This window comes from Schistocerca americana, chromosome 1 (genome assembly GCF_021461395.2).
Source record: "Schistocerca americana isolate TAMUIC-IGC-003095 chromosome 1, iqSchAmer2.1, whole genome shotgun sequence".
Taxonomy (NCBI): domain Eukaryota; kingdom Metazoa; phylum Arthropoda; class Insecta; order Orthoptera; family Acrididae; genus Schistocerca; species Schistocerca americana.
In genome coordinates, this window is record NC_060119.1 from 829,428,676 (window position 1) to 829,452,363 (window position 23,688).

The 23,688-nt window shown below is 42.3% G+C and overlaps 1 protein-coding gene across 1 annotated transcript in view; it reads right to left on the reverse strand.

Annotated features, from left to right (window-relative positions):
* LOC124594466 overlaps positions 1 to 23,688 on the reverse strand; it is a 155,699-nt gene that overhangs the window by 91,560 nt on the left and 40,451 nt on the right. The window contains exons 4-5 of the mRNA XM_047132845.1: positions 13,567 to 13,700; positions 10,296 to 10,380 (exon numbers count right to left, since the gene is read on the reverse strand). Of these exons, the coding sequence (XP_046988801.1) occupies positions 10,296 to 10,380; positions 13,567 to 13,700 (219 nt within the window). The remainder of the gene's footprint in view (positions 1 to 10,295; positions 10,381 to 13,566; positions 13,701 to 23,688) is intronic.

Consider the following 23,688-nt stretch of genomic DNA (forward strand, 5'->3'; position numbering starts at 1 on the left):
GTTCTGACCCATTCCATCGTTCAACCACCTTCCTGAAGTACTTCCCAGTAGCAGGAACCCGAATCTGAAACAAATTCCCGTATTATATTAGAAAATTAAATAACATCTCCCGCTTCAGGAAACAGGCAATAACATGCCTACCAAAGCAACAGTAAGGATTACCATTGTCTCTGCACGCAATCGTTATCCATGTACATCCCTCTTTTCAACCCGATCTTCCTCATTTTCCAGTACTCTTACTTGATGCAGGCTCGCTTAAATTTCCTTTCCCAGAACTCGCTACACCAGAAAATATATATTTTGTACACCTATAAATTCTTCTTATATTTGCCATGATTGTTATTCATCTACATCTGTATTTACATCTACATAGATACTTCGCAAGCCACTGTACGGTGCGTGGTGGAGGGTACCCTGTACCATTACTAGTCATTTCCTTCCTGTTCTACTCGCAAACAGAGCGTATGAGCCCTTATTTCACGAATCTTATCTTCGTGGTCTTTACGCGCAGTGTATGTTGGCGGGAGTAGAACCGTTCGCAGTCAGTTTCAAATGCCGGTTTTCTAAATACTCTCAATAGAATTTTTCGAAAAGAACGTCACCTTACCTCCAGGGATTCCCATTTGAGTTCCTGAAGCATCTCCGTAACAGTTAAGCGTTGTTCGAACCTACCGGTGACAATCTAGCAGCGTGCCTCTGATTTGCTTCGATGCCTTCGTTTAATCCAACTTAGTAAAGATCAAAAACACTCGAGCAGCACACAAGAATTGATCGCACCAGCGTCCTACATGCGGTCTCCTTTATAGGTGAACCACTCTCTCCTAAAATTCTCCCAATAAATCGAAGCTGACCATTCGCCTTCCCTACCACAGTTCTCACATGCCCGTTCCATCTCATATCGCTTTGCAACGATACTCCCAGATATTTAAACTACTTGACTGTGTCAGTCAGGACACTAGTAATACGGTATCTGAACATTACAGGTTCGATCTTCCTACCCATCCGCATTACCTTACATTTTTCTACATTTAGGGCTTGCTGGCATTCATCTCACCAACTGGTCGAAGTCGTCTTGTATCTTCCTAATGTCACACAACTTCGTCACCTTACCGTACACCACGACATCACCGGCAAACAATCGCAGATTGCTGCCCAACCTGTCCGCAAAATTATTTATGTATACAGAGAACAATTGGGGTCCTATAAGACTTTCCTGGGGCGCTCCTGACGGTTCCTTTGTCACAGTTATTGTTATTATCACTATTAGTGGCACCAGCTGGATTAGTACAAATAACCTCTTACCCGTGTTTACATTCCGCGCTGACCAGTTGCAGCTGTAGCGGCGCATCGAAAGCTAAGTACTAATTAATTGTTTGTGTATAGTAGTTTATTTAGGAGCTTTAGTAGTCTTCAACCGGTGTTCTTGGTGTTTTCCGGTGAAATAACTTCAGAAGAAATTTTTGCGAACTGCTTTCAGTTTCGTTACTGTCATTAGACGTTTGATTTTCTTTCTGTGTTAGTATTTTGTTATATTCTCATTTGTTGTTGATTAATACTGTCAATAATAGTAGTTACTTCCCTTGTAGAGCAAGTTTGTCATTATTGTAGTCAGTTTTTAACATCTTCTTATTGTAGTAGCGGAACTTAGATAAAGTTGTTTTCTTGTTTCAATAATTGTAAAATTTTACCATGAGTGAGAAGTGTGGGCTTTGCCGTAGGTTCGTGAGTAGTGGATTGCGGTGTGAGACTTGTTCGAAGTATTTTCACTGGGGGGAATGCAGTGGGGAAGCCAGTGGGCATTCTGGTGAGATCCTCTCCTGGAACTGCAGGTTATGTAGCAAGAGTAAGTTGATAGAGGAGCAGGAGCGTAAGATCTGTGCCCTTCAGGTGCAGTTGAAAAACGCACAGGAGGAGCTAGATAGGATGAGGAGGGAGAAGGGGGTTGGGGAATGGGAGCTGGCTGTTGGCAAGAGATCTGCTAGGAGAAGGAGATTTTCAGATAGTTTTACTATTGGTGTTTGTAATAGATATGACCAACTGTCAGAGTCTAGTGGAGAGGAATCTCTAGTAGCTGTAGATGTAGGAAGTACGCAGCAGACCTCAGCAGTTACGGTGGCTAGGACAGTTGCAAAGTCTAGGAGAAAGAAGAAGGTTCTGCTGTTAGGTAGTTCTCATGGTAGAGGTGTAGGCCAGCAGTTGCAGGAAGTTTTGGGGAGTGAGTACCAGGTCACCAGCATTGTGAAGCCTAATGCAGGATTGGCTCAGGTGACTTTTAACGTAGGGGGGTTATGTAGGGATTTTACTAAAGAGGATCAGTTAGTGATTGTGGGTGGGGCTGGTAATAGTATTGATAGGGATGGGGAGTATGACATAGATGGTGACCTGGAAAAGATAGCCACTCAGACTGGCAACACGAATGTGCATTTCGTGGAACTGTTTCAGCGTCACGATCGGCCTCATCTTAATACAGCCGTCAGGCGTAATAACATGAGACTTGGGGGTGCGCTGATGACAGAAGGCATGAGTCACATTTCAGTGGTGTCGGTGGAGTCTATCAGTAGGACGGGTTTCACTAGACATGGCCTGCACCTCAACAGGTATGGGAAGGGGAGGTTGGCAAAACTTATAGGTGACAGCATAGGTGGGGGTGGTGGGATCACTCATGGGAAAATTCCGGTAGTTGTGGGTGTTAGAGCTGTACCTTTTTTAGATTGAAGTCAGCTGATAGGTATTCCTGCTTAAGGGAAGTCTCTCTAACAAAGAAACCACTCTCTACAAAGCTTGGGTATCCGATTAATGAGGGAATTAGTATATTTCATCAAAATATACAAGGTATTAGAGATAAAGTTAGTGAACTGCTTATAGATGTTGACTCTGAAATTATTGGTATATCTGAACATTTCTTAAATAAGGAGATAATTCAGAGGCTTCCTTTACCAGGATACAGGTTGGCTGGCAGCTTTTCTAGGAGCTCTTTGCGGTGTGGGGGAGTAGCCATGTATGTGAAAAACGGTATCCCATTTGAGTCAATTGATGTTTCAAAGTACTGCACTGAAAAGGTGTTTGAATGTTGTGCAGGTGTGGTTAAATTTAGTGGAGCTAAACTTCTTACTGTTGTTATTTATAGATCCCCAGACTCCGATTTCACAACATTTTTGCTAAAGCTAGAGGAGGTTCTTGGTTCACTTTATAGGAAATACAAAAAGTTAGTTATATGTGGTGACTTCAATATTAATTGTATAAGTGATTGTGCAAGGAAAAGGATGCTGGTAGACCTCATTAATTCATATAATCTTATGCAAACCGTATTCTTTCCAACGAGAGTGCAAGGGAACAGTAGAACAACCATAGACAATATTTTTGTTCATTCGTCATTATTAGAAGGGCATTCTGTTAGCAAAAAGGTGAATGGCCTTTCAGATCATGATGCACAAATTTTAAGTCTAAAAGTTTTTTGTGCTGCAACACATGTTAAATATAGTTACCAACGTTTTAGGAAAGCTGATCCAGTTGCTGTACAGACTTTTGTAAACCTTATCAAGGAACAAGGGTGGCAAGATGTTTATAGTGCTGATACAGTAGACGATAAATATAATGCTTTCCTCAAGACTTTTCTCGTGCTCTTTGAAAGTTGCTTTCCGTTAGAACGTTCAAAACAGGGTACTAGCACAAACAGGCAGCCTGGGTGGCTGACTAAAGGGATAAGAATATCTTGTAGAACAAAGTGGCAATTATATCAAAACGTTAGAATCAGTCAAAATCTAAATGCAGCAGCCCATTACAAACAGTATTGTAAGGTGCTTAAAAAAGTTATTAGGAAGGCAAAAAGTATGTGGTATGCAGATAGAATAGCTAAGTCTCAGGATAAAATTAAAACCATATGGTCAGTCGTAAAGGAAGTGGCTGGTCTGCAGAGACAGGTCGAGAATATAGAATCAGTGCGTAGTGGGGATGTCCGTGTTACTGATAAGTCGCATATATGTACAGTACTTAATAATCACTTTCTGAATATAGCAGGTGAACTAAATAGAAACCTAGTCCCAACAGGGAATCATATAGCGCTCTTAGAAAAAAGTGTTCCGAGACTGTTACCTGAAATGCTCCTCCATGATACTGACAAGAGGGAGATTGAGTTAATAATTAAATCACTAAAGACCAAGAACTCTCATGGATATGACGGGGTATCTAGCAGAATACTGAAGTATTGTTCCACGTATGTTAGCTCAGTACTTAGCCATATCTGTAACTTTTCCTTTAGGAGTGGTCGGTTTCCTGACCGATTAAAGTACTCGGTAGTGAAGCCACTTTATAAAAAGGGAGACAGGGATAATGTTGACAATTATAGACCTATTTCTATGCCATCAGTGTTTGCTAAAGTTATTGAGAGGGTTGTATATACAAGGTTACTGCAGCATTTAAATTCACATAATTTGCTGTCAAATGTACAGTTTGGTTTTAGAAATGGCTTAACAACTGAAAATGCTATAGTCTCTTTTCTCTGTGAGGTTTTGGACGGATTAAATAAAAGGTTGCGAACGTTAGGTGTTTTCTTTGATTTAACGAAGGCGTTTGACTGTGTTGACCACAAAATATTACTGCAGAAGTTGGAACATTATGGAGTAAGGGGAGTAGCTTACAATTGGTTCGCCTCCTACTTTAAGAACAGAAAGCAGAAGGTAATCCTCCGCAATATTGAGAGTGGTAATGATGTTCAGTCCCAATGGGGCACTGTTAAATGGGGCGTTCCCCAAGGGTCGGTGCTGGGGCCACTGCTGTTCCTTATTTATGTAAATGATATGCCTTCTAGTATTACAGGTGATTCAAAAATATTTCTGTTTGCTGATGACACCACCTTGGTAGTGAAGGATCTTGTGTGTAATATTGAAACATTATCAAATAATGTAGTTCATGATATAAGTTCGTGGCTTGTGGAAAATAATTTGATGCTAAATCACAGTAAGACTCAGTTTTTACAGTTTCTAACCCACAATTCAACAAGAGCTGACATTTTAATCAGACAGGATGGGCATGTTATAAGCGAGACGGAACAGTTCAAGTTCCTAGGCGTACAGATAGATAGTAAGCTGTTGTGGAAAGCCCATGTTCAGGATCTTGTTCAGAAACTAAATGCCGCTTTATTTACCATTAGAACAGTATCTGAAATAAGTGACATTTCAACACGAAAAGTAGTATACTTCGCATATTTTCATACGCTTATGTCATATGGTATTATTTTTTGGGGTAATTCTTCTGATTCAAAAAGGGTATTTTTGGCTCAAAAACGGGCTGTTCGAGCTATGTATGGTGTAAGTTCGAAAACCTCTTGTCGACCCCTATTCAATAGTCTGGGAATTTTGACATTGCCCTCACAGTATGTATTTTCTTTAATGTCGTTTGTTGTTAGCAATATTAGCTTATTCCCAAGAGTTAGCAGCTTTCACTCAGTTAATACTCGGCAGAAATCAAATCTGCATGTGGAATGCACTTCCTTGACTCTTGTGCAGAAAGGAGTGCAGTATTCTGCTGCATCCATTTTCAATAAGCTACCACAAGAACTCAAAAATCTTAGCAGTAGCCCAAACACTTTTAAGTCTAAACTGAAGAGTTTCCTCATGGTTCACTCCTTCTATTCTGTCGAGGAGCTCCTGGAAGAGATACAAAATTAAGCAAATTCCAGTGTACATTTTTGATTTTCTTTATTTAAACTAACGACTTGTCGCCTGAATATGTTTCTTATATTTCATTTTATCTGTTTCTACAATCGTGTTATAATTTCATGTATTGACTCGTTCCATGACCATGGAGACTTCTCCTAAATGTGGTCCCACGGAACAATAAATAAATAAATAAATAAAATAAAATGTCAGTATTAATTTTGCTAGTTATTAGTCAGTATAATTTACTCTCGCTGCCACTTCAATCAAATCCGTTTAATACCGGTTGTGATACAAAAATCGTTATTTCTTAGGTGACTACGACATGATACTACCGTACGAGTATGTATAAAACTCTGGTCCGATGTAACAGAGGACTTGATGCGCCTAATTAGATTTGGCTAAACAAATTAGTGCCCGCATCTCGTGGTCGTGCGGTAGCGTTCTCGCTTTCCACGCCCGGGTTCCCGGGTTCGATTCCCGGCGGGGTCAGGGATTTTCTCTGCCTCGTGATGGCTGGGTGTTGTGTGCTGTCCTTAGGTTAGTTAGGTTTAAGTAGTTCTAAGTTCTAGGGGACTGATGACCATAGATGTTAAGTCCCATAGTGCTCAGAGCCATTTGAACCAAACAAATTAGTAAAATAGTCCAGAGATGGCGAGTCTGTTGGAAAGGTCGACTTAAGCCGTTACGTTCAGTTGGTGGTTCGCAGTCTCTCTTCCACGTGGGGAGACTTTGTGTTTCACCGGAGTTCTGCTTTGACACATCCTCTGAGTAAAAAACGTAAAGCACAGGAATCGCTCCCGCCCCTTCGTCTGATCCGCCGCAGGAGGGACAGCAGTGCCTCCCTGCTTAGGTCGGTACTACAGAACTAATATTTTCCGGAGTATCAATAGTTCTGTGTCGCTTCCGAGGTAACGAAACCGGGAGACGCACGCTCCGGTGCCCAGTCTGAAGTGGCGCCTAGACGCGGTAGGTTAAATACGGTACATTGTAAGATTGGCGTGCACGTCAGCCACTATATTAGTCGCAGCATGTTCTGGACTTCATTATCATGAAGCCAGACGTGCCCACTAAATATGCGATAAGAATCCGGCTGCATTTTTAGAAGACGCACGGTAGAGTCGCAATCACGGTGACAACACACGCTCGCTTCCGAATCTGTGGGCATTCCACCAACTAATCTTCGATGCACTTGTAACGCGTCCTCGTTTTTTCGTCACCATCTCTTTCATAGCTCATTGTGTAGATCTTCCGTTGGTTGCCTCTCTCTTAATGCAAAGAATACTCTCTCCAAAGGCCTGGAAGAACTCTCACTATGTAATTCATGTATTATTCCATGAATACCTTGCTTGTGCTAGTAGTAATCTGTACGTGTGGACCCTTGGCTGTTTCCACACTGTGAAGGCTGTCTCGCTTCTCCAATTCTTCCTAAGAGTGATATACAGATTTTAATTCAATTGCACCATCGCAGTTACTTCTGTACCCTTGCCCCAATCCATAAATGACATAATCGCTCATCGACTGAAACACCTGGTTTCGTTTGCGAGATCCGATGCTGGGACAAGGAGACGGGTAGTTTTGCAGTAAGGTATAACTTACGTATGAAACTGAAGAGCGACACAGATGTAGGTTGGGTTGTTTGGGGGAGGAGACCAGACAGCGAGATAATCGGTCTCATCGGATTAGGGAAGGATGGGGAAGGAAGTCGGCCGTGCCCTTTCAAAGGAATCACCTCGGCATTTGCCTGGAGAGATTTAGGGAAATCACGGAAACCTAAATCAGGATGGCCGGACGCGGGATTGAACCTTCGTCCTCCTCCCAAATGGAGGTACATTTTTGATTAATCGCACTACATCTTTTCTTCTAATTAATCTCGTCACTGAAATGACGATTCAGAGAGATAATTCTTTTTCAAGGCTTCACAGGTTTGGCCCTTCCTAAGAACTAATTCCGTAAAGGCGCTACAAGGCATACTTTGTGAGCAAAATCCCAACCAAAAGCTGAGCTGCAGCATCTGCAGACGATTTTCCGGAAGAGTGATTACAACCACCGTCACATCCAGCGTGTCATAAAACCGAAGGAGCCTATGCCACATCTTGCAGAGTAAGACGACAAATGTTTTAATCCTTACGTAGGGAATACTTCACCGAAAAATACTCCAGAGATATAACGTCAAGTATGTACTTCATCCAAGACGAAAGCATCGTTGGGATGTGTTAAGGTCGACCTAGGACTAGGCACCCCTTGACAATGCGGAACAGTATAGGAAAGATGCGCAGAGCCAAGCGTCATACAGATTAATAACAATCAACAAATTTTGTTGTCACAGAGCACCCCATCTCCAAAGAACATATGAGTCATGTCGGCTTGTTAAAACAGGCCAACAAATTTCGGAATTGCGTTTTAAAAGAACCTGTAGAGATCCGCCTGCATGCATACAGTCAGTGGTTTCCGACTAATTCATATTTGGGACCCAGCCTTCAGTGCGCTCGAAGTACGACAGTCCATGGGAAGTTCCACTCGCGCCACGTCAACTGAAGGACTGAGACGACACTTCGTAGGCAGTCCTCTTCCCTATCAGCAGCGTGACAACCCCGCGGTGGCGGCACAGGGCTTCGGGACCGCTGTTCGTGCCTCGGCCACGCACTGACCCCTCCACCTCGCAAGTTGCTCCACGCACGGGTACCTTTGGCGTGAAAAGGCGCGGCCTATAATTGAGATGACAGAACTCATGGGATAGCGATAAGCACATATACAAATGGCAGTAGCATCGCTTACGAAAGGTATAAAAAAAAAGCAGCGCACTGGCGGAGCTGTCATTTCTATTCATATGATGCATGTGAAAAGGTTTTCGAAGCGATTAATGGCGGCATGACGAGAATCAACAGTCTTCCAAAGCGGGATGGTACTTGGAGCGAGACGCATGGGACATTCCATTTCAGAAGTCTTTAGGTAATTCAGTATTCCGAGATCTGCAGTGTCAATAGTTTGCCGAGAATAATACATTTCAGGCATTACATCTCACCATGGACAACGCTGTGACCGACGGCCTTCGCTTAACGACCGAGAGCAGCGGCATTTGCGTAAAGTTGTCAGCGCTAACAGACAATCAACACTGCTTGAAATAACCGCAGAAATGATTATGGGACGTACAACGAACGAATCCATTAGGACAGTGCGATGAAATTAGGCTTTAATGGGCTATGGCAGGAGACTACCGACGCTAGCACCTTTGATGACAACGCGTAATTACCTGCAGCGCCTCTCCTTGTCTCATGACCCTTGACGACTGAAAAACTGTGGCCTGCTCAGATGTGTCACGATTTCAGTCGGTAACAGCTGATGGTAGGGTTCAGTGTGGTGCAGATCCCACGAAGCCAAGTTGTCAACAGGGCCCAGTAGAAGCTAATGGTGGCTCTATAATGGTGTGGGCTGTGTTGACATGGAGTGGACTGAGTCCTCTTGATGTTCGGCTGCTTGGAGACCATTTGCAGTCATTCATGGACTTTCTGTTCCTAAACAACGATGGGATTTTTATTGGTGACAATGCGCCACGTCACCGAGTTACAATTGCTGGCGACTAGTTTGAAGAACATTCTGGACAATGCGAGTGAATGACTTGGCCCCACCAGATCTCCCGACATGAATTCCATTGAACATTTGTGGGACATAATCGAGAGGTCAGTTCCTGCACAGATTTCTGCACCGGCAGTACTTCCGCAATTATGGACAGCTACAGGGGCAGCACGGCTCAGTATTTCTGCAGGGGAATTCTAACGACTTTTTGAGCCCATGCCATGTCTAATTTCTGCACTACGCCGAGCAGACAAATGTCCTACACGATATGAGGAAGTTTTTGTCATCTCAGTGTAAGACCACACCCAGCGGTAGACAGTCATCAAGACCGCCTGAAGGTGGCAATACGTTAGTTTTCCGAAGTATCGTAGCACCTGGCCGCATACTCGTGAATATTTCAAATGCCTTACTATTCCATCATTCTACCATAGTACATCATGCAGCAGATGACGTATATGTGTCGGAGACTTTGCTGTGCCGACAACGGCGTCAATTATACTCTCTTGGGATGTTGGGCCAGCGCCATTAGTTACCTCATATGTGTCATTTTTTTTAGATATCCTCTGTTTTGGCGATCGCAAAACTGTGTCTCATTCACCACGGACATTCTCCAAAAAAGAAAACGAGAGCAGATCGAGTTTCTGCTGAGGACAAACGGTAAATGACGTGGCATGTATATGTCTTCCGTTTCACATTCTCACTCTACCGTAGATACCACATTTTAAAAAATGCTATTTTTTCCATTTGATCACTCAAGCAGTAATTGTATCTACTTAGTATCATTCACCAGATATTATCATTTTGTCAACTAGTAGCTCTTCTCAGGTACTTTAGGTATTCACAATTAAGACTCATAACCTCAGTGGAATGTAATTTTAGAAGAAAAATTTACGATTTCTCTTTAATTATCTGATCACAGTGATTGAGACAACAGCTTTTTTTGCTATTTGTCATAATCAACATTCTAATTTACATAAGCCGTTCATTTTCATACAGTCCACACAATTGGATACAGATGAACAACATATCTAAGACGAAGGTAAGTAAAAAAGAAAGAGCACCTACTATAACTTCAGCTTTTACTTCGACCTTCAATGATCCGCGCCCCGTCGTGCGATTACATGTTAATTTTCTTCTGTCGGACTCATTCCTGAAACAGAGAGTAACAAAACGGAATTAAACAAGAGCATTTACGGAATAAATGTGTAACGATAAAACTCACGATTACTTTGGCTTTTTGTATTGTTACTGTGCTTTGTTTATCTCAGGCATTACGACTGACTGTTTCTCTTGTACGCATCTAGCAGTGCGTGCGAAGAGAAAAGCTACACTGACGGGAAAAGTTGCAACACCATAAAAAAATTAAAAGAAAGTGATAAAATTTTGGGAGTAAATTTGTTTAGGTAACATATATAAATGATTAAAATCACAAGATCACATGTTAATATAAATGCTAAATAAGCCATTGCAAATGTGACATGGTGGTACATTAACATATGGCGTAACCGGAAAAACACTCCCTGGAATGCTGTTCATGAATGTCGTATCACCAGGCTGACACATTTGCAGTCCGGATGCGGGGGTTAACCGCGAGATTGCCCCTCTTGTCATACGAAATCGCAACCCCTGACCATTCTTCTTGTCAGTGCTTTCCACTCATTTCTTTCCTCGCTGATTCTGCCGAGAGGTTTCTCATTACTTCCCTTATCAGTCCATCTAATTTTCAGCATCCTTCCATAGCATCACTCTTCGACTGTCTTCTTTTCCGGATATTCCTACGGCCCATGTTCACTACCATACAATGCGGTGCTCCAAACGTACATCCTCAGAAATATCTTCCCCAAATATGGCCAATGTTTGATATGAGTAGACTTTTTTTTGGCCTGGAATGCCCTCTTTGTCTGTACTAATCTGGGTTTTACGTCTTCCTTGGTCCGTCGGTCATACGTTGTTTTTTCCAAGGTAACAGAATTCCTTCACTTCGTCTATTCTGTGGTCTCCAGTACCGATGTTAGTCGCTGTTCTCATCTCTGCTACTCCCCATTAAATTCCTCTTTCTTCGGTTTACTGTCAACCCACTGTACTCATTAAACTGTTAATAACATTCAGAGTGTCCTGTAATTCCTCCTCATCTGTACTGAGGACAGCCGTGTCATCGACGAATCTTATCTTTGTCATTCTTTCGCCCTGAACTTTAATTCTGAACCTATTTTTTATATCTGGCACTGATACTTCGACGTAAAGACTGAACTGTAAGGGAGAAAGACAGCATCCCTGTCTTAGCGTTTCTAATGGGGTTAAATTATCCTTGGTACTCCATTCTTATTGTACCTTCTTCGTTTTCATGCCTATTGCTTATTCCGCTTCTTTTCATACAGCTTACATCCCTTTTCTTGATCGCAAGTCATCCGTAGCTCTGTCGTACTCCGATGATAATACCTCCTATTTCTTCCAAAACGACTTCAGTTTTTCTTCTATCGTGTCAGCAGACTGTTCCTGACATTTGTAGAGGCCTTCCATGTATTTTTCAACTTATTCGCTCTCTCCTCTAAGTTTACTAGAGGAATTCCTCATGTCCTTTTAATGTTGACACCTTTGTTTTTAACTTCTCCTCAGGTATACTGAATGAATCTTTTCGGTGATAATTCCTTCTTCGATTTCTTTACATTTCTTCGGTGCTATTTCACCTTAATATCCCTACACTTTCGTTTATATTTTTGTTGAGTGATTTGTATTGCTGCATTACTGTCTTTTCCTAAGCTTATTTGTACTTCCTATTTTCGTCGATGAACAGAAGTATTTTTCCTGTTACCCAAATTGTCTTCGCAATCACTGTCTTTGTACCCATACCTGTCTGTCCAGGTCTTGGCTGCATTTTTATAGATTTCCATTCCTGTTCAACTGAACTGACTATCGCAATATTCGTCATCACAGTATCTGAAGCTTCAGCGAATTTCAAACACATCCCATGGTTCCTCAGTACTTCAATATCCCTCTTTTTTCTACGTTGGTTCCTCCTGACGTTTCTCCATAGTTTCTGCCTACTCTTCGTCATAGCCAGATTATACTATGAGTTTATAGCTGCTCCTTGGTACTCCTTACAATCCAATATTTGATTTCGGAATCTGTGTTATCATGATGTAATTCAGTTGCATCATCTTCCAAGTGTACCTCCTCCTCTCGTCATTTTTGAACAGTGTATTCACAATTATTAACTTTAATTTCCTATAGAACTCTACTAGTCGCTCTCCTAGTTCATTCCTACTACTCAACCCCTATTATCCCGTGACTCCGTCTCCAATTTTGTTCCAATCGTCCATGATTATTGGCTTGTCATCTCCCTTTACCTACTGAGTTACTCGCTCAGTGCCGTCCTATACTTTCTCTTTTTCTACTGCTTGTGACGTTGGCATGTATATTAGAACTATTGTTGATGGCCTTGGTTTGCTGCTGACTCTGATGAGAATAATCCTATCACTGAACTGTTCAAAGTCCCTCATTCTCTGACCGACTTTCCTATTCATAATTCCTATTTCCGATATATCATTTTCTGCTGCAGTTGAGACTACGCTTCATTCGTTTGACCAGAAATCGTTCCATTTCACTTCACTGTCCCCTCCGCCCCAAGATCTAGATTGAACCTTTGTATTTCCCTTTACATATTTTATAGCTTCCCTACCGCTTTCAGATCCCTAATATTCCACTCTCTGACTCGCAACATGTCACCCTCTCGTTGGGTACTCCCTCTTTATGTCATGGTTATCTGCACCATGGCAGTCCACTCCCGGAGATCGGCTGATCATGAATATTTTCCAATTACGGTCCACGTAATGCTGTGGTTTCCATTGAATTCAGCATCCTCATGTCGTTAATCATTGCTGATTTTCGACCTTCTTTTAGTAGCAGTTTCCCAACTTAAGAGTAAGGGAGTGTATTGGACCCCTGCCTGCTCCTGCACATTCTTTGCCAAGGCCGTTGGCAGAATGAGGGTGATTCGGCATGCTGAAAGTCTTAGGCCGCTTTTGCTGATAGTTTTTATTCTGCATTCGAATCCTGGACCCAGCCTAAGACGCTACCCCTACCCCGCTGTGATACCAATAAGGACTGTATTTTCGACAAATAAGTTTGTAATAAATACCCTAAACTGGATTCCACATTTAAAGGATAATTACCTCCGTAATCATCAAGACCTATTATTTACAGAAGGAATGATTTCGGCCAATGATTTATACTTCATGCTGAACTGGTCTCTCACCCTAAGCAGTCTCACCTGTTTCGAGCTGCAGTAGTTATTTCGAGATATATAATGGTCTTTAGCTCCACATGTCAAGCTCACCCGTCCGTCTGGGCGCTGTTGATGGCGAAGCAGGAGCCCACCTCTGTTCTGAGGGGCGGCGCGTGCTGGCAGCAGGCGAAGGGCTCGCCGTTCCACCAGCACCGGGACAGCAGCTCCTCGCAAGGCCTGTGTATCTGAAACAATGACGTTTATTTACTGCATCTTAATAGCTTCCTAGATGGAAATGCTACGCATACAACTTTATTGGACAGTGCAGCATCAAAGGAACGACTATGGTCGCAGGTTCGAATCCTTCCTCGGGCATGGATGTGTGTGATGCCCTTAGGTTGGTTAGGTTCAAGTAGTTCTAAGTTCTAGGCGACTGATGAACTCAGAAGTTAAGACCCATAGTTCTCAGAGCCATTTGAACCGTCAAAGAAACGGAAAAGTCAGAATACAATTTGTAAGTAGCTTGTTTATGTGTCTGTATGTTGGCAGCGCGATAGACCGCAATAATAACTCTGGCAGCGCTGTGCGAACTCTGTAAGAGACTCTGTGGCTGGTCGGACTTGCAGTTTGAGGTGAACAGCCAGCAGTGATGGAAGAAGGGAGTGAGTAGTCAGCAGTGATGGAGGTTGGAGGTTATTAAAAAATGGTTCAAATGGCTCTGAGCACTATGTGACTTAACTTCTGAGGTCATCAGTCGCCTAGAACTTAGAACTAATTAAACCTAACTAACCTAAGGACATCACACACATCCATGCCCGAGGTAGGATTCGATCCTGCGACCGTAGCGGTCACTCGGCTCCGATGAAGAGTCTGAACTGCGCCTAGAACCGCACGGCCACTCCGGCCGGCGGAGGTTATTAATTAGCAGTGTTGGAGGTTTGCAATATTAGCACGAGCGGACGGTCTGAATATGTATGCGTCACGGAGATTTACTACTGATGATTATATAATTTTTGAATTGGTTGTCACATTATTAAAGTAAATAAATTGTTTGGTCTGCAACAAAATCTTTACTTTGCTAACCACATGCCTATTAATAGTTAGAGCCTTCAGTAGTTAGAATCTTTTATTTAGCTGTCTGTATTGGCGCTTGCGGCATTGCCGTAGTTCGTGTAATGAAGATTTTTGTGAGGTAAGTCACTTATGATATGTATGGGTTATTCTTAGGTTTCCTTCTTATTCAGTGCCATTCTTTTAAGTTAATTTTAAAGCAGTCAGATCGCGTTATTCTTGACTATTGTGGATAATTAATGAATAGGAGAACTTTGAGTTGTGTTTGTCTGGGCTAACTCTGTAGGTCAGTGTTGAAATTATAAGAATAAGAAAAGAGAAAGTAGGCTCAGTTAGGTTCAGTTTCACTCAGCAGTAAGAAGTAAAAACTATTAAGTTTCAAGTTTCTTGGATACGAACTTGGAAAGTGTACGTATTGTTGCCAACAGCTGCGCTACACAAACACTGAATCCTGTTAGTTCTGGAGAAACAAACAACGTAAGACCTCAGTACGTAACTGTTGCAGCGTATATTCGTCATGAGCTCTGGTACACTAAGGGCGGCAATTATTTTCATTCTTGTTCAAGCCTGGTGGGTAGTTATGCTGGAGTATTGAGTAGAATTGTTCTGATATGTAGCCTGTCAACCACAACATTACAGAAATGTCCTATGGAGTTCAGTTAGGAGCTGGTAGGAAGTCAAGATGTTTAATCGACCTGTTTTTCTTCAATATATAGTGACACGGTCCTCAGATTGTTGTAATGTAGTACACTGTTTCACTTGCGCAATACAGTATATTTAACGACTAGTTGCACTAGTTCACGGATGTCACTCGTTCATTTTCAAGTTATCTCTGAGAAGAAAAAAGGCAAATGTTGTTGATATTGTTGTGCAAACTCTACAAGAAAACTATGTATAAATATAACGTAAAAAGCTAACAATTCGTCAAAACCGATGGGGTCCGTTAGCGCTTGCAGCGCCCTGAGACTAGCGAAGCAGTGGCTTCACCGCCAATTATAAGCTTTTTTTCATCCTGTTATATAGGAGTACGTAGATTGCTTGTAGAATCTGCACAATAATTTTAGTAACCGTCAGTTTCTTCTTACTGCAAGAAATGAATCTTCCACAGTTTCAACATACTTCTATTCATTCTCTTATTACCAGTTTGAGATTTAAAGAATCATTATCAAACGTTCATCATCATCTTACAGTAATTGTTGTAAAGCGGACACAGAATATGAAAATTATGGAAAAAATTGCATCAGGTATCTCATTTTCTTGTCAAAGAAAATTATTATTGTTTCGTAGATGGCACAGACATTTTATGAAGTAAATGTTTCAGAGCTATACTTCACTTGTTTGTTTACTTGTAGCTGTGGTGATCTAGCGGGTAGGGCACAAGACTCCGGCTGTAGAGATTCTCGATTTAGTCCCACAGAGGTGTGGGGTTTCTTCCTCGTTCAAGTCCCTCCAAAAAGGTCCCAGATCCACCCAGCCTGCTATCAAATAATTACCGGTGATCTTTCCCCGTGGGAGAAAGGCGGCCAGTGCCGTGACGAAGAAAGTTTGCGCACTGCCTGCAGTCAGGCCTATAGTATGCTCATGGAATTTCAGACAGCGCTTTTCACTTGGAAGAGGGGAATATCATGTGTGCTAGTTAACTCCAAATTGCTGCTGCAAATATTATCAAGGTCCTTAGACTGTGGAGACGACCATTATCATGCCAGTACAAAAAAATGCAAAACAGAACTTTTTTCACTGAGTGGTATTATCTCCAAAGTTTTCATAGACACCTGAGCTCATTTTGCCATCGAATAAAATCGTGATCTGAACCCAAACGAGGAAAAAACACGTGACACCATGGCACCATTTTCATCACCCACTGTTAATGTTTGGATCGATATTGCCCAACAGACACCCAGTTCTACAGACAGTCATTTATGTGTCACGTTATCCTGAAGAACGTTCTCCTGCTACTTTCGACAACAATGACGAAATCGTTTTCACACCTCTACTGCACGATAATCTGCATTACTTTATACAATCATGTCTTCTGCGTGGAATTATGGCAGTGCAAGCTACTGTTGCACCCCTGAAATTTTGGCTTGCGAATTGTGGATTTTTAATGTTTTATTCCTGTCACGGCCTTGCAGTAGACGGAAGCCTGACTGACGTGGTAATCAAGTAAGCCACTGGACGGTATAGTTGCCACTACGACAAAAGGCTCCAGACAGACAGGAGTTTGTGACACAGATCAATGGTCGAGCGCATGGAACAGCTAACACGGTGTGACCAAGGGTGAAGTAATATTTTGTAACTCGGGCACATGCTACCGAGAAACTCACAAGTTAAAAATGTTACTGGGCCCAGCAACCCGTGCTAGTGGCAGAGCGAGCTGGGAAAATCAGACATGACAAATAATAGGAACCAAACTTACTTGTCCCCTTCCAATAGGACTATGTCATAAGCGTAACTGTAAGGGTATAAATGATCGAGTTTAGGGGCTCAAAGCATTCTGTCGTGCCACTATTCTGTCTGCGTCTTGAACGGGAGGGAATGGTGGACTTTTGAGTTCCAGAAAAATCGCGACCTATCCCTGGTAATGAAGATCGGCCGACTAGCCGCTTGCTGACTGAGTTGTCGAATTCCGGCCCAGGCGCGCCTACCCGTGTTGTGATGGCTGCGGGACTTAAGAAACTTCGCCGATGTTGGAAGCTGGACGGGTCACGCTCGTTCTTAATCGCTGGTGGCACGCACCGTGTCGCTTGATGGTGGGCTGCCCGACTTTGCGGTAGCTGCCGCCCGCGACCCAGGACAACGGTGGGCTGGGACGTCAGCACATTCTGCGACCAGCTGTATTTGCAAGCATGCAATTCAGCTATGAGGATGGCCGGAGTGCAGTGTAAGGCTGCTTAAGTAAACACCTGTCAATACTACCGCCATTTGAATGTATGCCCCAGCATACATCTGCCCTCTCCAGTTCCTGTCACCCACCCTGATGTGTAGCAGCCCGGAACAGCCTGGGACTTGACACTACAAACGACGACCTCTGCTATAAAGAGTGTCTCTCCTAAGAGACATCATGGCCATTGTTTGTGCTGTTTTGGCAGACATTAGAAATTTTGTTTTGCAACGTGTAGCTGGAGTCAGCCTAAGCAAATAATGATTGCGTCTTTCATGTGACGCCCAGTGTCAACGGAATGTGCTGGTTTGTTCCCTGTTACAAACAACATGATTTTTTAAGTGGCATTTGACATAACCATTCTATAGAGCCGCACCAAATTATTTTATTTTATTTATTTATTGCTTATTTAGCCTGACCAGTTGTAATGTGGCAGCTTGAATGGATGTTAACTTCGTACCTTACATGAGATTTCATATGACATAACGAGTAGATGGATATGTCACATGACATTCTTCGATGATAGTGAGCGGATTTGCCTATCAAAACGTACGGTATGTAATGCAAAAAGGTATGTCACTCGATTCGACAGTATCAACGCACTGAACCCAAATTCTGCATGTCAATCAGCAAAAGGTGAAAAAAGCTGCTGGAAGAGACGCTTTAGTTTGAGGCGGACTCGGGTTGCACATCCACAGCCCAAATGCAATGAAAGTCTTTTAAAAGGGACTTGCTGACCTGCGGTGAGGGCGGCAATGAAAGCACCAGGCGATACCTCGAAGGTAGCAGGTAACGGCCCAGCCCCGCCTGCGACGGAGAAATTCTTTAGAAAATTGCGTTGGGTTATTTCCAGATGGATACAAACAGGACTGAGACGCAGTTAAAAGAGAGTCACAATTACTGACCACATGAAAGGTTCGTGGTGCTCTTATGATGTATGCGTGTAACTTGTTAGGCGTCAGGAGCGGGCACAAAATGTCCAGTTGGCTGAAATAAACTCGGAAGCAGTAGGAGTGGCGAGATTATGGCGTAGTTTCAGGGTACGCCCTTTGCGATTGGCGGGGGGGGGGGGGGGGTAGTTTCCATGAGATGAAAGGATCGCTCCCATTGGTCAAAAAAGGCCATGATGCAAAGCACGAGAGGATGCAGGTGGGTGGAGAGTTTGGCTACGAAAGACAGGATACCGAAAACTTCGGGAACTCTCCTCTGAACCAGCATCAAGTGTAGAACAGGGCACATCACGCTCTGCACGACTCCAAAAGATGAATTTTGTGTAAACACTGTGTTCACTTTGGTTGACATTCAGCTAGAAGTTAGCTGAAGCGTCGTTGAGCTCCGATAGCGGAGAAACAAAACAGCCACGTAGTTAATTGTTCTTGCAAGAACTGAGAGGATGTTGAAGTACACATGCTGCTTCATCTATGCACATGTATATCGCTATATTTTCCAGAGTAGGGATGACTGCATGTTTTCTCGCCTAACGAGAAACATAGGGCAGTTTCAGCTGATAAAACCAGTAAAGATTTTGATTAGCTTTTCATAGGATTTTCAGATGGCGAGAGCAGCCATGCAGCTGACAACACGTCGCAGCTAAAGGTAAATGCCGCTGGCAGAAGCGTAAAATTATTGGATCACTATCTTGCACCAACTGTGAAAACGAGCAACCTTGAGCGTAGTCTTTTTCATATCTTGTCACAAAAAACTAAGCATCCTCCGTAGACTTGATTGTCATTCTAAATATTACTGTACTCAGAACTGGAAATGGATGATTTGACGTACTCGTAATATTGGCCAACTCAGACAGTGCTTCACTGTCTGGATGTAAGATGAAACTTGTAGAGAACCTTCTATTTAAATTTGATATTGTTGTGTTCAGTGTTATTTCTGCTGAGCAGGATGTAATAGATGATCTTGATAATAGTCCAGAAATTGTCATATGACAATCTATGTAAACTAGTGTGCCTCATTGACAACAATACAGAAATTAAACCAATATATATATATATATATATATATATATATATATATATATATATATATATATATATATATATAAAACGAATAACACACTAGAGTAGTTTGGGACAACTCTGTCGAGTGGGCACGTAAGACACCTATTTAAAAATCATTTTGTTTGTAATGGGAAGCAAATCGACGCTCTTCGTTGACGCTGGGCTTCGTATGAAAGACGAGATCAGCAGTATTTATTTTGGCTCATTCCAGCTACACGTTGCAAAAACGCCAGAAAAAGTGCGCCTGGCGACCCTTAACGATAGACAGCCGGTGTACACGTATAATTCTAGCCGACAAACCCGGCATTGCCCGGCTATTCATTTTGCCAATTTTTTATTAGAAACGAAACCTTATATGTACTCCTGCAGTATACCTGGTGTGAGATGATTCTGGAAAATTTCTGTATGCTGGGTGCTACTACTTTGCATATCTACAACTCGATTTTGTAAAGGACTCTATGGCAACGCCTCCTCATAGCTCTATACACGACTTTTGCTTTCACATACAGCCGTTAGTGCTTCGCTGTATAAATCTGTCAAAAGTCATGCCAAGTGTCAAGGATTTCCTTAAGCTGACTCTACTGAAAGAGTGTCGTAATAGTAAAGAATAAATGTATTAAAACGTCCTATACGACCTATACGGTGCAGCATTTTTCACACATCTCAGTGTTTATGATGTCATATATCGTGTACATGTTTATTTGAGTGTATTGCTTGGAATAGAACATACTCTTAAATTTACGAAATTATAACTTATTTAAGGTCACCGAATGATATGGTGCGTTATGATCCCTTGACCTATAAGGGCAAAAACTACATACTTAACAACATGCATGTGATTTCTTTTCACCATCGATATCATAAATCTTATTGTTTCATTCTTGAAAATTATACCACAAAATCTGATATTAAATTTATTTGCTTTCTTGCGGTATTGGACGTCCCTGTCTAGTAGACACCACAGTTCAAAACCAAGAGTGCCCTCCCAACAGCCCACCGTGTACCATAAAGATATTGTAGCCCACCGACAATTAACAAGGAGATACGAGCAACGGAGTTACCAGCTTCGCCCTGTAGGGGAACATTCCTGTGACAGAAGACCACGCGCTGCCGCGGGACGACTTACGACTGTAACAGGTGGTCTGGAGGAGCAGTTCTGACAAACACTCCCATGGCGCCACAGAGGCAGCGCACTTTTGCGACTAGACGGACAACGGGATTTGTAACTTCAGACAACTTACCAACCCGATAATGTCCTCGACAACCGCCGTTTCGACAGATGAACAGCCTGTCAAGGCAAAAATGAAGCGACAGATCGTTGTGCTTGGCCATTTACATCCGCGGTGGACGGGGCTCGGTCAACCAGTAAATCAAAAGACTGCATATGTCGAAACACAACATACACAATCAAATACGACAGACGTCACATTTTACCGATCGTGAAATATTAACCAACAATTTGTGAACAAGTAGCACTGACTTCATGCCTCTGTACTTTGACCAGAAGGAGAACATGAATCCGAGCAGAATTTAAGAAGGGGGAAGAACGATGGTACGCTCGGACATGCCGTTTGTAAGAAGCCGGCTCTCACTAATTTGTATCTTTAGCCTGGTAGTTGTCTCCTAGAGCGTGAAGGATTTCACAGGGACCTTCCCACACCCTAAAAGTTTGTTGGCTGAGATAATTACCTTTCACCAGAATGGGTGTAGTGAGGGACAGGTAAGGCAGGCGTTGTGCTGTAGACCAACTGTGAAAAGGTGAATGGCGAGAATAATGGGGCGACGTATACGTCTACAGTTTTTTGTCTTACGCAGGTAGTAGTATTTCGGATAGGATTGTTCGTATACTGAGGAAACACGGAGAAAAGATCAACGATTGGTGCCCTTTTAGGACCACTAAAGGGTGGGTATGCCCTGTATCCCGAGCAGTATGTCATACATCGGTCAGACCATCTGGCAATCGGTTTATAAACCATAAGCGTCACACAGGCTTACAGCAGACAGCAAATCAGTAACTGCAGAACATTGCCTTGGAACTGATCATTCGATGGCGTATAAAAACAAAGAGATACTGGGATAGTGCTATAAAGGAAGCTGTTGAGATTAAGTCAGTAAGTGACCTTACTGAGTCGGAGGTATCTGCTTAGACACTGTTGGTCACTCAACGTAGGGACTAGCGAAACTTGTTCACCAGCTGTTGATTGTGTGGCGGCACAAGTTTTTGTTTTTTCCTCTTTTTAGGGTTCCGTACCTCAGTCTGTAAAATCAGAAACCATTATAGGATCACATTGTTGTCCGTCCGTCCGTCTGTCTGTCTGACTGTCAGACTGTTCAAAACTATTTTTCTCAGGAAGGAGTAAACGTTTTATGTCACTTACTAAGGTCTATGATGACTTGGTGGTGTAATGAATGTAAGCTTTATGTCGACGCAAAATAAATATAGGGGCATTTATGTCACATAGTCTCCTCCGATAGCTGAGTGGTCAGCGTGGCGGTCTGTCACGCCAAGGGGCCCGCGTTCGATTCCCGGCTGGGTCGGAGATTTTCTCCGCTCAGGGACTGGGTGTTGTGTTGTCCTCATTATCATTACATCATCACCAGTGGAAGGCAACGGGAAACCATCACTGGAATCACTTCTCTAGACGCTCATGCGGTGGACCTCTGTGACGAGGCTTCCCCCATGACAAGACCTGCCATAAGGAAGAACACATGTAATGTTCTTACTTTAATTTTGCTGTGAACGCGGTACTGATAGCCAATAAAAGCGGGTTAAAAGCTGTGAGCTGTCTGGGGAAGTTAACCTTGCATTACTGCGCAACTGTTTCACCAGGTATCCAGTCTAGCTTACCAAATTCCCAACCAGACTAACATTAATTATAATCTTTTAATAGTTATACGACATCCAGTGATATATATATATATATATATATATATATATATATATATATATATATATATATATATATATATATATATGTATATATAAAGAGAATTTAAATAAAAAGAAATAAATCAGATTATATTTGGAAATTTATTTTAACATTGATGATTGAAATTTCAGCATATTAAATGTGAGTCTTAACTAAGCTGGTGCCTTATTTAGGATTGTGAAAATGTGAGTTTGTACTCTTACCGAACACATCAAATAGGGAGCCAAGATTGGGAGACTGCGCACAACACTGCATTCATAAAATAACACACGAAGAACGTTGAAACAGATGCAAGAGAAAATTAACCACAACCAACCGATTCAATTTTCACCCAAAGAAGTTACATTCGTAGCACAATCCTGTCCGTCGTGTAATTACCACACACTGGTATACTAAATTCATACTAACTCTCTGTGAAATCTTCCCAAAAAGAATAGCTGAGGGCTACTTTGATGATTACACCACATGCTTCACGTGGTCAACTTGGTTTACACAAAGCGTGTAACTCCACAATAATTTTGATAATTAAATTAGATCGAAAAGCAATTTACAAAAGAAAAACCTCGAACTGGTTACTAACGTCTTACTATTAACTTGATAGGTCAAACAATTATATAAGCACGTGGTAGTGGTCTCACAAAGTACACCCCACGTGGGTTGAACATAAAGAAAAGTTGCTATATTGAAAAATATTGTCAAGACGAGATGTTATAATCTCACGCACACTCGCATTTAAGATTGATGATCTTAGTTAGAGTTAATGATCAACACGTGGTTCCACTTTACTCACAAAGTAGTTGAAAAGCAACTACCGGAATATATTCTGAACTTCACACGAGAATTACACTGCGCTGAAATTTAAGATAACATTAGATATTTTAGAGCTAAACCTGAAATAAAGATGATTAAATTTTCAGTTAGGCTGAACTTAAGAAATCCATTGTCCTACGGACTTAGCAGACACGCGCTTAGCCAGAGATCTTACCACTTCAGACGCTCGCCGCGGACAGACTGCCTGGGCCCCTACCGAGGGTGCTTAACAGATTCAAACGGAAGTGGCCAGAGGGGCAGCTTCCTATACCAACATGACAAGAGACGGACAGGACCATACTAAGGATAGAAACCTCTTTGCTTTTAGAAAGCGTAGCTACCTGTTCCGACGTTGGTCCTACTGTTCTCTAGCAGACAGGCTTGTCTGCTACTCTCAAGCATGTAACTAGAAATACATTTGCTCATTCATCCTCTCACACAGAAGGGAAGGGGGATGACAGTATCTTATCATATACAGTATATAAAAGAAAGCGGATGTAAGTTCCGTATGAGACTGTGTGACATGAAT